Raw genomic sequence first — 14,135 nt, 5'->3', positions numbered from 1 at the left:
AATTTTAGAATTTTAGAATTTTAGAATTTTAGAAGGTTAGAATTGTTAGAATTTTGGAATTTTAGAATTTTAGAATTTTAGAATGTTAGAATTTTAGAGTTTTAGAATTTTAGAATTTTAGAATTTTAGAATTTTAGAATTTTAGAATTTTAGAATTTTAGAATTTTAGAATTTTAGAATTTTAGAATTTTAGAATTTTAGAATTTTAGAGTTTTAGAATTTTAGAATTTTAGAATTTTAGAATTTTAGAATTTTAGAATTTTAGAATTTTAGAATTTTAGAATTTTAGAATTTTAGAATTTTAGAATTTTAGAATTTTAGAATTTTAGAGTTTTAGAATTTTAGAATTTTAGAATTTTAGAATTTTAGAATTTTAGAATTTTAGAATTTTAGAATTTTTAGAATTTTAGAATTTTCGATTTTTCCCTTTTTTAAATCCAGACTCACCCCAAAAATGTACTCATTCAAATGATTTTTTCTCTCCCCATCTGCTTCAACCCCCTTCATATTTTCACATGAAAAATGTTTTTTCGTAAATTCCAAGGCAAAAGTGTCGAAATCTAAAAAATGACGATTTTCTGGTTGTCCCAGACCATTCGAATGATTCCAAATGTATTTTTCTGATGGTTTATGAGTGATACTGCTCTTATCAATTATCAGTCCATATCCTAGTCCGTGAAGGATTTCATGACGGAAAAGATCGTAGAAAAATCTAGAATCTAGACTTGGATTCTGGTGACGTGGATTATTTTGAAGGCAGATGGACATCATGGCCAATGGCGGTCTGAAAATGAGCTTAAAATTCAAAATTCAGGGATTTTTAGAATTTTTCGTTATAAAGTCTGGAACCGATTATAACAAAATAATCTGAAACCTCTCATCCGGAACCAATACAATTGGCAGGGCTTCGGCCAACAAATCAGGGTCCCTCTGACACTTTTTTGGGTCCTGAGCAACGACAAAAACTGTGAAATCAGCAATTTCCAAAAGCGTTTTCAAATCTTGAAATTTCATATTCTGGCGGTGAATTGGTGTCTGAAAAATGTACAATTTTCTTTTTTTTTCAAAAATTCTTCGAAAAAAAATACCTGAACCAGTATGCTGCTGAACTTTTGATATTCTGGAATTCGTTGATAGATGTCCTGAATTTCCACAGGAGTTTTCGATTTTTCCACGAGAAACGAGCTTTGGAACCATTTTAGAGAGTTTTGGAGTTGAATCTGGAATATTTGAAATTGTGAAAAACTTAGAAACCTATTAGAATAGTGACCATACCTATTAGAACAGTTATCATACCTATTAGAAAAGTTCCTATACCTACCAGAATAGTAACCATACCTATTGGAATCGCGACAGTACTTATTAGAATAGTGACAATACCTATTAGAAAAGAGACCATACCTATTAGAATAGTGATCAGACCTATTAGAATCGTGACAGTTATCGTATTAGAATAGTGACCATACCTATCAGAAAAGTGGCCTGTTGCCAATGTCTTGGGACACTGACCACTTGAAAACGCTATAACCCAGAGTACCCCGATTTTCCCCATAAAATCCCTCTGGATTATCCGTTTCATTCGGGTCATATTCATTCCCCTTCTTAGCACACTCCTTTCTCTAATCACAATCCATTGTTTCGTTCACTAACATAGGTTTGGGGTCTTTACAGGTAACAAGTCTCTCTGATTAGGACGTCGGATCGGTCTTGACTGACCTCGGATCCACTGTGATCCAATGTGGCCATATTTATTTGAATAGTTACCATACCTATTAGAATAATGATCATACCTATTAGAAAAAAGAAATCTAAAGTCTTCATTCCCTTATTTTGTCATAAATCCCCCCAACCAGTTCCCTCGCTTATCATTTCTCTGGTAACAACTGATAAGAAACCACCTAAACCAGTTATCCTAAAACCAGTACCTGCATTTCCGGTTCCAAACTACCGTAACCCGACACTACGGCAATTTTCATCGGTGCCAAGATGGTGGTACCAATTGGAAAATGGCATAATAGAAAAAATAGGAAAAATAAGAGCATTTTGGATTTAAAAATGATGTTTTCCAGAGTTCTAGATCAGAAAAAGACCATTTTTTATGTTTTTTTTTTGAATCTGAAAATCAACAAAACTGACGCATATGGAAAAGTTCTTGAAAAATGACTCATTTTTATTGTTGTTTCCCAAAACTTGGAAAATACTGAAAGACTCAAAAATGGCACAAAAATGGAGAAAAACACCCCGGCAAAAATTAATATCCAGGGGCGGTACGTGGTGGTGGGCAGTGATCGCATCCTCCTCCGGATCCTGGTGCTCCAGCCTCTCCTGGTGATCCTGGGGCTCCTGGATTTCCTGGCGCTCCGTCTGGTCCAGCATCTCCAGCTGGTCCTGGTGGTCCTGGCTCCGAAGCTCCAGCGGATCCTGGGTTTCCTGCTGGTCCTGGTGGTCCTGGTGGTCCAGCTGGTCCTGCTGGTCCTGGAGTTCCGGGCACCTCAGTCACTTGTCCTGGTGCTCCTGGGTTTCCTGGGGCTCCTGGTGCTCCGTCATTTCCAGCTGGTCCTGGTGGTCCTGGTGGTCCGGCTGGTCCTTCACCTCCTCCGGATGGAGTGTTTCCTGGAGCTCCTGGTGGTCCTGGTGGTCCGGCTGGTCCTGGTCCTCCGGCTGGTCCGGCTGGTCCTGGTGGGCAATCGAAGCAGAAGTCGGCGGCGGTTGGGGCGGCGGCGGCCTCGGCATCCGATCCAGCTTGTCCTGGGTTTCCGGCCTTTCCGTCCTCTCCTGGAGCTCCGTCCTTTCCTGGGGCTCCGGCTGGTCCGGCGGCTCCGATTCCACAAGAGCAGCAGGATCCTCCTCCACCTCCTCCTTGAGAGTATCCTTCGCGACGGGAACGGGTGTCTCTCTTGATACGAGAGTCAACTCCCTTCACTGTCTCGAACTGCAATTTTTAGATTTTTCTAGATTTTTCCAGATTTTTCTAGACTTTTCTAGGTTTTTCTAAATTTCCATAAATTCTTCTAACTCTCAGAATTTCAAAATTTCAAACTCACTCTGTGGAACTCATCCCAGAGTCCGTCGGTTCGGTGCTTACAGAACTCGACCTGAAACTTTCAAATTTGTAGTTTGATATGCTGGTTGTGGGATTACTGTACCTCGTTCTGAAGGGACGATTGCACGTGTTGCATGTAGTTGTAGAGCATTGGCACGGCAATGATGGCGGTCAGGGTGGCGATGGTGGACACCGAGATTCCTGCAAATTTTAGTTTTCGGGGTTGGCGGGAAATTTGAAAATTTTCAAAATTCAATATTTTGAGATGCTAATTTTAGAACCTAGTAGAAGAATCCAGTGCTACTTCATTGGCTGGTTTTTGGGCTTTTTGAATTTTTCAAATGTTCGAATTGGCGGGAAATTTCAAAATTTGAGAAATTTGAAATTTGGGATTTCTAAATTTTTGAATTTTTGAATTTCTGAATTTCTGAATTTCTGAATTTCTGAATATTTGAATTTCTGAATTTCTGAATTTCTGAATTTCTGAATTTCTGAATTTCTGAATTTCTGAATTTCTGAATTTCTGAATTTCTGAATTTCTGAATTTCTGAATTTCTGAATTTCTGAATTTCTGAATTTCTGAATTTCTGAATTTCTGAATTTCTGAATATCTGAATTTCTGAATTTCTGAATATCTGAATTTCTGAATTTCTGAATTTCTGAATTTCTGAATTTCTGAATTTCTGAATTTCTGAATTTCTGAATTTCTGAATTTCTGAATTTCTGAATTTCTGAATTTCTGATTTTCTTGGCATCTTGAAATTCCGAAAAATTCTGCATCGTTTAATTTCTGAATTTCTGAATTACTGATTTATTGAAATTCACAAATCTAAAAATCCAAAAATTGGGACCTGGAAATCAGGAAATCCAGGAATTTTGGAAAATTGAAAATCGGAACCTCGGAAACACTGGAAGTTCGAAAACCCAGAAAATCTGGAACTAGAGTTTAAGAAATTCAGAAACTCTCGAATTCCAAAGTTTTGTGAATCCCAAAAATTTTTTCAAAAATCTGAAAAAAGCCTTTTTCGAGCCTAGTAACCCAAATCTAGAAATTTTGAAATTCGTTACCTTGGGACCTCAGGAACATCTAATTTGGAAAATCTAGAAAAAATTTCAAATTCTAAAAATCCTAAGAAATCCAGAACATCCGGTATACCTAGAAATCAAGTTATACCTAGAAATCAAGAATTATAAAATCCGAAAAAAAAAATCTAGAAAAATAAAAATTATGGAATTCTGGTATTCAGAACCTCATTGACCATTCGAAGCACCATTTTTACTAATTTTACGATCAATTTCTAAAATTGGAACGTTGAAATCTCAATATTTCTAGTTTTTTGAACTTTTGAAATTTCCAAAATGAAACAAACCCAATTTTTCGGGACCACTAGATTCCAAAATCATGGAGAAATCCCAAAAGACCCCCCAAACATACCAAAGAAAGCGAGTTTCTTAAGGCTCTCGGCCTCGGCGATCTTCTGTTTCTCTTCCATGATTAGATAAGACGACTGTTTAAAGGGTATGGTCCACAATCGAATGAAAGCAGACGAACGAATGGCATAATGTCGTTGGACATCTTTTATATGGATCCAAAATGAGGCGTCTTTTCCCTCCAACAAGGGGAGAAACTTGTCGCCCGTCCCGTTAACTTGTTATTTTTCCATTTTTCTCTGGCGTATCCAAGTTTTGAACACTCTCTAACAAGTACTAGTTGGTTTTAGTCAGTTTTGGTTGTGTATTTGGGGAGGAGATGATGATAGGCATCTCCAGAGAAGGCAAGGGCAGATGATGATGTTGATAGAAGAAGGATAATTTGGGGGAAACATAAGAAATTAATTAGTTTTAGTTGTTTTTTATTAATTCAAGTGGAAGTATACCCGGGGAAAGGGGGAGATTGGAATCTTTGGAACCTTGATTTGTAAAAAGAAGAATATGGATCTCACAATCTGAAATTTTGAAAATATGAATGAAAATCAGTGTTCCAAATCTGAAAGCCCTGAAATTCTTGATTTAATTTTTCAAGATTTTGATTTTTTTTTAATTAAAAAATTTTTGACGATCTCGTAAAAGCAGGAAATCAGATTTAGGAATTCAAGAATTCCTTGAAATTCTAAAAATTCAGAATCTCAGAAATTTCATATTTTCCCGAAATTCAGTATTCCAGACATTCAGAATTTCAGAATCCCAAATTTTTGGAAATCCGACATTTCAGAAAATTACAAATTCAAATTCTCTGAACTTCAGGATTTCAGAACTTCCAGGATTTCGGAATTTCAAAATTTCCAGAATATCAAATTACCAGGATTTTAAAGAAATTTCAGAATTTAGGATTTCAGCTTTTCAGGGTTTTCCAGAAATTTTCCAAAAATTTCAAACTTCTAGGATTTCTGAATTTTCCAGAATTTCAGCATTTTCAAGAATTCTCAGAATTTTCAGGAATTTCAAATTTCAAAGTACAAGAAACTTGAAATTTCAGAATTTCCAGAATTTTCAAATTTTCAGAAATTCAAAAAATCCAGACATTCAAAATTTCAAAATATCGGAAATTCAGAATTTCCGAATTTCAGAATTTCTGACTTACAGATTTTTAGAAATCCAAAAATTCAGACAATTCAAAAGTTTAAAAATTCAGAATTTCCAGAAATTTCGAAAATTCATAAAATCAATTTATTCAGAATCTCAAATTCAAAGTTTAGTGTTTTCCAGAATTACAAGATTTTCGGATTTGCAGAAGTCGGAAATTTCAGATTTTTCAAAAATTTCAAATTTCTATGATTTCCGAATTTTTCGGAACTACAGTATTTTCAAGAATTTTTCAAGAATCTGGAACTTCAGATTTCACAAAAAATTCAGAACTTTTACCTGAAATTTTCAAAAAAGTTTTATTTTCCAGTTTATTTATTTTTTCCAGATTTCTGATCTCTCTGTTTATTTTTGCAAGTATCCAAATTAACGTTATCAACAAGCCATATCACTAAATCCTCTGTGTGTTGTGTTCCAGTATTTTGATCGAATCATTATTACATAACCAGTTATCATTTATCACTGATTGCGTTTTTTGTAACTGCAGTTTGTCTGAAACCGAATGAAAAATTCTAGAATTTATTTCTAGAAATTCTTTCTCCTAACTAATTTTTTCCAGCAGAAAACAAGTTTTTTTTGTCCAATCGAAAAGTGAAAAGTGATATCGAGAGTAGGGGAACTAGTGATAACAATAAAACAATTGGTGTTCCTCCGAGAAGAATTCCCGATTTTCGTCTGTTTTGATAGTGACCAGTTTTCTTGGGTTTTTTTTTGCTGAGAAATAGAGGTTTATTACGATTTTTATGAAGTACGGAAAGCGAAATTTTAATTGATAAATGAAATCATGGGGAAAAAAAACCATGGAAATAGAAAAATTAATGGATCATGTCAAGGAAAGAAAGAAGAAAATTCTATTAAATTTTTTCAGAATATCGAAAATGGTAAAAATTAGAAAACAATATGGAAGTCAAGGATCCGAAGTTATTCAGATATATCTAGAAAATTAAAATATACGGAAATTTGAGACTTTCTGAGATTTACAAAATTTTGAAAATTTGGTAAAATTGGACAGTGAGAAATAATTGAACACGTGAAATTTTCGGAAAAAAAAGAGAATTCAGAAATTTCAAAATTCAGATGTTTGGATTAATTCCAAACCCGACAAATTTCTGATATCCGAAAAAAAAAACCAAAAGCCAAAAAATTGCAAAACTTCCAAATTTTGAAAATCCATAAAAAATTTCTTGCTTCTATCTGTATGTGTATTCATAACTCCAGATGTCTACCGCTCCAACAAGGGTCCTTCTATCCTATTTCTCTGTTTACCGTTTTTTTTTCGGTCTGTTTGTTTGTCCCGATGTCCATCCATTCTTTTTCATTGTCTTCCTGTCTGTCCTTGTGTCCATAAATCACGATGTCCTTCTCAGAGAAACGTGTTTCAATTTTCTTTCTGATTGTATGTTGGTCCCGATGTCCTTCCATTGAATCCGGATGTCCTCTCCTTTGACCTCTCCTCCTCTTTTTCATCATCTTTTCCCCTCCGGCTATGTCTAATGCTACGTATTAAAAATTCTTCTTTTTTATTCCTTCCACCCCCCTCGAGGTGTAAACAAGAGCCCCTGAATCTCTCCAATCTCTAACCACACATCTCTGACCACATACTCTGCGTCTCTGGTCATCTTTCAATCTCTCATCCTCACTTTCAAAGATTGCGCTTTTTTCTTCTTTTTTTGCAGGAAAGATCACCTCTGAAGACTCTCCATGAATCATATGGTCTCTCGGCTTTTCACTGCGCCTACGGGAAAGAAAGATGTGACTTTTGAAAATTCAAATGAGCGGAGAGGGAGCAGGAAAAACAGGAGTGAAGGAGAGGTTTCGAGCCAAAAATTGGGACGATTCGAGCAGAAGAAAGGCGAGGTTTGAAATAAAAAACGGTCGAAAATAATGTCATCGAGGGGTTGAACCAGCTAAACGGTCACAGTTGGCAGCAGAGATGTCCGTATTCCGTATTCCGGATTCCGGAAAATTTTCATTTGTCCGGATTCCGGATTTCGGATTCCGAGAAAATTTCTTATTCTGGACTACAAGCAAATTCGTTAATTTGCAAGGATTCTCTGACTTTTTTGAGCTTCCGCGACTAAATATGCAAAAATATAGCACGATATGTGTTTTTAGACATACTTGTAAAATTCCGGACCGGGCCGGGCCTGAGGAAATTTTCAAGGCCCGGGCCCAAAAATTCTGTATTTTTGAGCCAAATTTTGAGCTCTCAATATAATTTTTTCCATTTTTTTTTTCGTATTTCGGATTGTTTGTCTGATTTTGATCGAAAAAATCACATAAGGGTCCCCCCCTTATGTGTTTTTTGAAAATTTCGAAACTAGTGAAATGACGGGCCCGCCGGGCCGGGCCTCCGAAATTCCGGAAAAAGCCCGGCCCGGCCCGGCCCGTTACAAGTGTTTTTAGAACTTTTCTGCTCATTTGGAGAACTCAAATTCCATTTATCAAACAATTCATTCCGGACATCTCTGGTTGGCAGCTGCCTCAAATAGTACGGTAGTCGAAGGGACACCGTGCCGCAAAAAAATACAAAATTTCAGAAAATGGATGAAAATTGACCTGCTCGGAACGGAAATCCGCCTGATCAAATTTTAGATTTTTGAAATACGGAACTTTTTTATTTTATTTTAATAAAATCATTTTACTGGAACGTGCCAGAAGTTGGAGATTTGGCAAATTTGAAAAGAAAATTTAAAAATTGAAGAAATCAAAATTTGAAAAACGTAATTCAAATATTCGTACCGTTTTTCCCCATTTTCCAATTTTCGATTTGAAAATTTGAATGTTTCAAAAATCAGGCATCCCATATAAATTTGGAATTTGAAATTCAGAAACTCCAAAGCTTTGAAATGTTAAAATTTTTTGAAAATTTGAAATTTTGCTGAAACTTTGACATTCAAAATATCAATAAATTCGAAAATTTTAAATATCAGATATTCTGGAAATTCTGAAAATTCCCGATTTTTGATCTTTTGAATTAGTTTTTCCAGAGATCATCTCAATCATCTTCAAAAAGCATTTTTCATTATTCTAAAAGTGAGATTTGCTCCGCAAATCTCATATTTTCTCATATTTCCCTTTCTCTGCGTCTCCTAATCTCTGATCATGGGACGACTTTCAAAGATTGCCAACCACAGAGAAATAGTGAGAGAGCACAGAGAAAAAGGGCAACGTGGGGGTATCCCCCCACAGGCTCCGCCCCCTTTTAGTGTCATGTCACGTTCTTTATAAATCATTTTATCTCGCCGTGTTATGACATTCAGTTTGATTTCATTTGAGCGGCTTCTAGAAGATTTTTTTATCCTTTTTTTTTATTCTTTTGTGAAATAAAGAATTCTGGAAGTTGGAAATCTAACAATTTTTCCCGAATTTTCTTCAATCATTTTTAAAAATCTAAACGTTTTGAAGTTTCCAAAGTTTCTCGACTTTTTAACCTTATAATTTTTAAAAGGACTCCTACCCACGCCAAACAATTGGTGAAAAACGTGGAACGGCGATTGCTGGCGCGTTTCTCGTGCATCGATAAAAAAGCAAAATTCGAAAAAGTTCAAAAGAAATCAAATTGTTCGTGAGCCGACATAGTAAGGGATTTGACGCTCTTGGTATCACTTTTTCTCTCAATTTCCTCTCTCTTCTAGGTCATTCAACGCCAATACAAGCCGAAAATTCCACGCCAAAAATAACACGTCAAATAAAAGTGCAGAGAATTTTGAACAAAAATTATAATTTCCCCTCAAATCTACAGTAATCTGACTGCTTCAAATCCTATCAGGGGTTTCAATTCTAATTTTTATGAGTTGATTTTAGTATCAAAAAAATTGTCGTAAAATTCTGCACAAATTCTACCTATTTTCATCATAAATGGATCAACAGATTCTTCGAAAATCCTCGAAGAGCTTCAAAAATGACAAAATTCAGTTGATTTCCTTTATTTTTGGGTCAAAATTGACGTTTTTTTAGCTTATTCTGTTTGTCTTCGAATTCTCTACAATCTCTACCTATTTTGAAAAAAAACATGTTTGACCCAGAATTTATTTATGCCGAGAAATCTGATTTTTCACTGTATCGAGAAAAGCGCCAATAAATCAGAAAAAAAATCAGAAAAACTCGATTTACAAAATTAATCGCCGTGCTACTTTCAAAAGCTTTTTAAATGTATTAATTGGGAATATTCTAGTTTTTTTTTCTATTTTTCTAAAAAAAAAAAGTAATGAATTTTTGAAAATTTCCCTCAAAATTGGACAATAAAATTCGTCTAATTTCTTAAATCCTTCATATTTTCAGCAAAAAATTTTTTCAGCCAACTTCTAAGAATCACCTATCCTATATATATAGTATTTATGACGGCTACCATATGTTCCTATTTTTTCTGTTTTTTGTTTTGTGGTTCTTCGGCTCCGCCCCCTTTCCCTCTGTTTTATTTTTTTCTATTTTTTATGTATTTCTATTACTAAATTAAATCCAATCGGATAAAAATATAGATTTAAAAAAAACAAAAAAATATTTTCGAATTCGTCTAAAATCCCAAACACCCTAGGGACCTTTTTCTCGACATCTTTAATGTATTTCCAGATTTTTTTCGAACTCAAAAAATCTGAAATTAAAAAAAATTGAATATTCGAGAAATTTCAAGACTTTTAGAAAACTGAAAATACTGTGATCCGAAAATTCTGAAGCACCGAATTTCCTGAAATCCTAAATTCTGTTTTTTCGAAATTTTGAATTTTCAATAGACAAATTTCAAAATCTTTTTTTTTTCGAATTTCTGGGATATTGTAATTTTTGAAATCTTCATTTTCGAAATTCTGATTGTCCAAAGGTTAAAAATTCTGAAATTCAGGAATTCTTTCAGGAATTTCTAAACTTTTGAGTTTCAGAGCTTCTGAATTTCCAGTTTTCTGATTTCCTAAATTTCCAAATTCAGGAATTAAGGTATTCTGAATCCCTGAGTTCTTAAAAAATTTCTAAAAGATAACATTTCAAGGTTCTAGAGGGCCAAAATTTCGTTTTCAAAAAATACCCCATGATCTCTTTTTGTTTCTAAAATTCTCTAAAATTTTTCGTTCCCCAATTACAATAGAAAAAAGAGGTTAGCACATTAATCAAGATGGAGGAGAGGGACGTTGAGTGCTCATCACATGAGTCTCATCTTCTTTTTTTTTACACAAGGCTACCTAAAAAAATAGCATCCCACTCATTTATTTTTTAGTGATGATACCCCTAAGATCGTCTTTACTTTTTCTCGATTTTTGAAATTTGAGCTTTTTTTTTTTGAAAAATTAAACTAGAGAAAACTAGAACTGAGAGAAATTGATCATAACTTTTGAAGATTATTGAAGGTCCTAATTTCCAAAAAATACGATTTCCAGATTCTTAAAGGTGGGGGGACATGAAAAAAATAATGTTCTCGAAATTCCGTTCAAAGATGCTCCTCGAGGAGTTGAACTTGTGAGGGCGATGATTGAGGGTGCGGCGCCGCTACCGACTGAGCCACGCGGGCAAAGAGAAAGCGCACGCCCGTTTGCATACATAAAGGCGAGGACGACAGCTGTACGCAGAGTGACATTAAGCGTTGTACACCGTCACGGTAGAATGCATACTCTGGCCCCAAAAATCCCCCGTAAAATCTCCTGTCCCCCCACCTTTAAAAACCAATTTTCTGATTTTATGACGTCCATTTTTTTCTGTTCTCCAAAAAATTATCTAGGGATAATTTTGTTAATCAGATTAGCCATCCATCAATTTGAACAGAAAAAAGAGGTGTGAATCGATGTTTGACCACCTAGTCAGATAAATTTTTTTTTCACGCATCGGAAAACTGGTTTTTGGATTTTTTATGTTGCGAAAATTGTTTTTTAAAACTCCAGAATTTCATGAAATTCAACACTTCAAGTAAAATTTAAAATTGTAAAAAATCATTGGAAATTTTTTTGAAAAGTCTGAAATTCCGAAAAATTTAAATATCCAATTTTTTTTTGAAATTGAGAGAATGTTCAAAGTTTTTTCAGAAATTTTATAGCATTTTAGGATTACATTAATCCCAGAACTACAGTAATCTATAGGAATCTTTGGCTACAGTAAGCCTAAAACTACTGAAGTCCATAGGGAAATTTGGCTACAGTAACCGTAGAACTGTTGAATTACAGTAATCCACAGTAATCTTCGACTACAGTAAACCATGTATGCACTGACAACAGTAAGCCTAGAACTGTTGACCTACAGTAATCCATGGAAAACTTCGGCTAGAAGAATTCTTGCACTACAGTAATCCATACCAATCTTTGGCTATAGTGATCTTAGAAGGTACAGTAACATATACGATTCATATGCTACAGTAATCGGGAGACTCCAAAATTCCAAAACTACAGTAATCTAAAAACTATTGAATTACAGTAATCCTAGAACACTTTGATTTCATTAAACCATGGTTTCTCGAATTGTTAACTACAGTAACACATAGGGTTTTTTGGTTGTAGTGATTCTGAAATTACAGCAATATATAAGAATCTTTGACTGAAGCAACCCCAGAACCACAGTAATCCATAGGGATCTTTATGATCCCAGAACTACAGTAATCCAGTTCCAAAATTCATAAATTTCTAGAAAACCTCCTTCATCTCTCCCGTCCCTTCAATACTCCCAATTTCTCAAAACCCCGCTGCCAAAGATGGTCAACAAAGAAAATTTGTGGCAATTTCGATTCCCTCTTTCCCTCCCTTTTTTCGAAAATTGCCGACCGTATTTGTACATGGCAACATGTACATATACAACAAACAAACACCCCCCACCCCCAATTTATTCCCGAAATTACCTTCGATTTTCACTTTCTTCTCAAAAATAATGATCATTTTTCAATTTCCCGCCATTTCTTCTCTTGCCCCCCCCCCCATCTTTTCATTTTTCCCCTTACTAGACAGTATTAAAAGTACCTGATCTTCTGTTACTTCAAGGACATTTTGTAGTTTGTGTCCCTTTAAGTACAGTAATCTCTGAAAGATGGATATGATTACTGTAATTTGCAGTGTATCTACAGTGATTCTAACATTTCTGAAATACAGTAAGCCTAGTTTTCCGAAAGTACAGTAATCTTCAAATTCTTAAAGTATAGTATTCCTAATTAAGAATAGCCCTTGCAATTTTAGGCTACAGTAACCTTTCCAGTTCTAAACTACAGTAACCCGAGGATCCTTTCACTACTAAATAAATTAGAATCCTCAAACTACAGTAACTGGACTAAAACTCTTCAATGTCAGGAATCCATGGATTAGTTGAACTACAGCAACCCATGGAAATCTTAGGTTACAGTAATCCAGCTCACCGTAGGAATGATTTGAAATTTGGAATACTGTAAGTGGATGATTTTTCACTAATATACAGTAATCTGATTCTGCCCCAATAACAGTTAATTAGGGTTTTCTGGTTCTGAACTTCTAAGATTCTTTTCATTATTTTTTCAATTTTCAAAGATTTCGGTGGTCCAGAATTTCGTAACTNTGAGTGATGTCATTCCAAACCGGCTGAAAACCCCCACCCTACTTACCTTTTTTCCCCAAACCAACAGCTAAAAAAGTACATAAAACATTTTGTACAAACAAAATACAAATACCCATACCCACATACACATAATTCCCTTTTTTTATATGTATTTAATCGTCGATCCTTCTTCTTTTTTCCGATCGTTTAGTTTAATTCATATACAACCTACTAGTGAAAGTTACCCGTCCGTGACCAGTTGAATTGAAAAAAAAGAGGTTTTTTGGTTCAGAATTCAGAATATTTCAGTTTCCCGGAATTCCCCAAACTTTCAGATATTAAATAAATTCTGAATTTTCGTACTTTATTCCAACTTCAAAATTCGAATTTTCTATTAATTCAAAAGCTCCAGTGTTTCCAAAAATGTGAAAATCTGAAATTCATCACTCACTCTAATTTTTTAATTACATACGAATCAAAAAATTTAGTTCCTCCTTTCAAAGTTTTTTTTGTTCTGTTTCAGCAAAAAAAAATCTTTCCTCTTATCAATCAAATTGATAAGAGGAAATAACAAAAAAAATACAAACATGGCCACTTTTTTTTTGAAGTACCTGTTCTTCTTAATTCGGCTGATTTTCTTCTTATGATAGAAAAATTGGAATTTAAGATTCAAAATCTGTTATAAAACCATTGGACATTTTAAATTAAAGGCTTGAAACTTTAAATTTAAGACTCGAAATTCAAAAGTCTGTAATTTAGAATTCCCAATTTCTGAATTTCTGAATTTCTGAATTTCTGAATTTCGGAATTTCTAAATTTCTGAATTTCTGAATTTCTGAATTTCGGAATTTCTAAATTTCTGAATTTCTGAATTTCTGAATTTCTGAATTTCTGAATTTCTGAATTTCTGAATTTCTGAATTTCTGAATTTCTGAATTTCTGAATTTCTGAATTTCTGAATTTCTGAATTTCTGAATTTCTGAATTTCTGAATTTCTGAATTTCTGAATTTCTGAATTTCTGAATTTCTGAATTTC

General features: G+C 34.4%; 2 protein-coding genes across 2 annotated transcripts in view; both read right to left on the bottom strand.

The window, feature by feature from the left end:
• The window catches only part of CBG07216, a gene marked incomplete at both ends in the record, with an annotated part of 5,204 nt that extends 3,868 nt beyond the window's left edge, over window positions 1-1,336 (bottom strand). Inside the window, 4 exons of the mRNA XM_045243139.1 lie at window positions 448-784; window positions 875-1,035; window positions 1,089-1,220; window positions 1,322-1,336. Coding sequence (XP_045093360.1) covers window positions 448-784; window positions 875-1,035; window positions 1,089-1,220; window positions 1,322-1,336 — 645 coding nt within the window. The remainder of the gene's footprint in view (window positions 1-447; window positions 785-874; window positions 1,036-1,088; window positions 1,221-1,321) is intronic.
• A 915-nt stretch (window positions 1,337-2,251) lies between these two features.
• Window positions 2,252-4,536, bottom strand: Cbr-col-40 (the record flags this gene model as incomplete). Its single annotated transcript, XM_002632263.1, has 4 exons — window positions 2,252-2,932; window positions 3,045-3,095; window positions 3,147-3,244; window positions 4,479-4,536. 4 exons carry the CDS (start codon window positions 4,534-4,536, stop codon window positions 2,252-2,254), a joined length of 888 nt encoding a protein of 295 aa, XP_002632309.1.
• Between the last annotated feature and the right edge of the window lie 9,599 nt (window positions 4,537-14,135).

This window comes from Caenorhabditis briggsae, assembly GCF_000004555.2.
Source record: "Caenorhabditis briggsae complete genome, chrII, whole genome shotgun sequence".
Taxonomy (NCBI): Eukaryota; Metazoa; Nematoda; class Chromadorea; order Rhabditida; family Rhabditidae; genus Caenorhabditis; species Caenorhabditis briggsae.
Note: the sequence above shows the minus strand (reverse complement) of the source record. Positions and strands in the feature narration are given on the sequence as shown.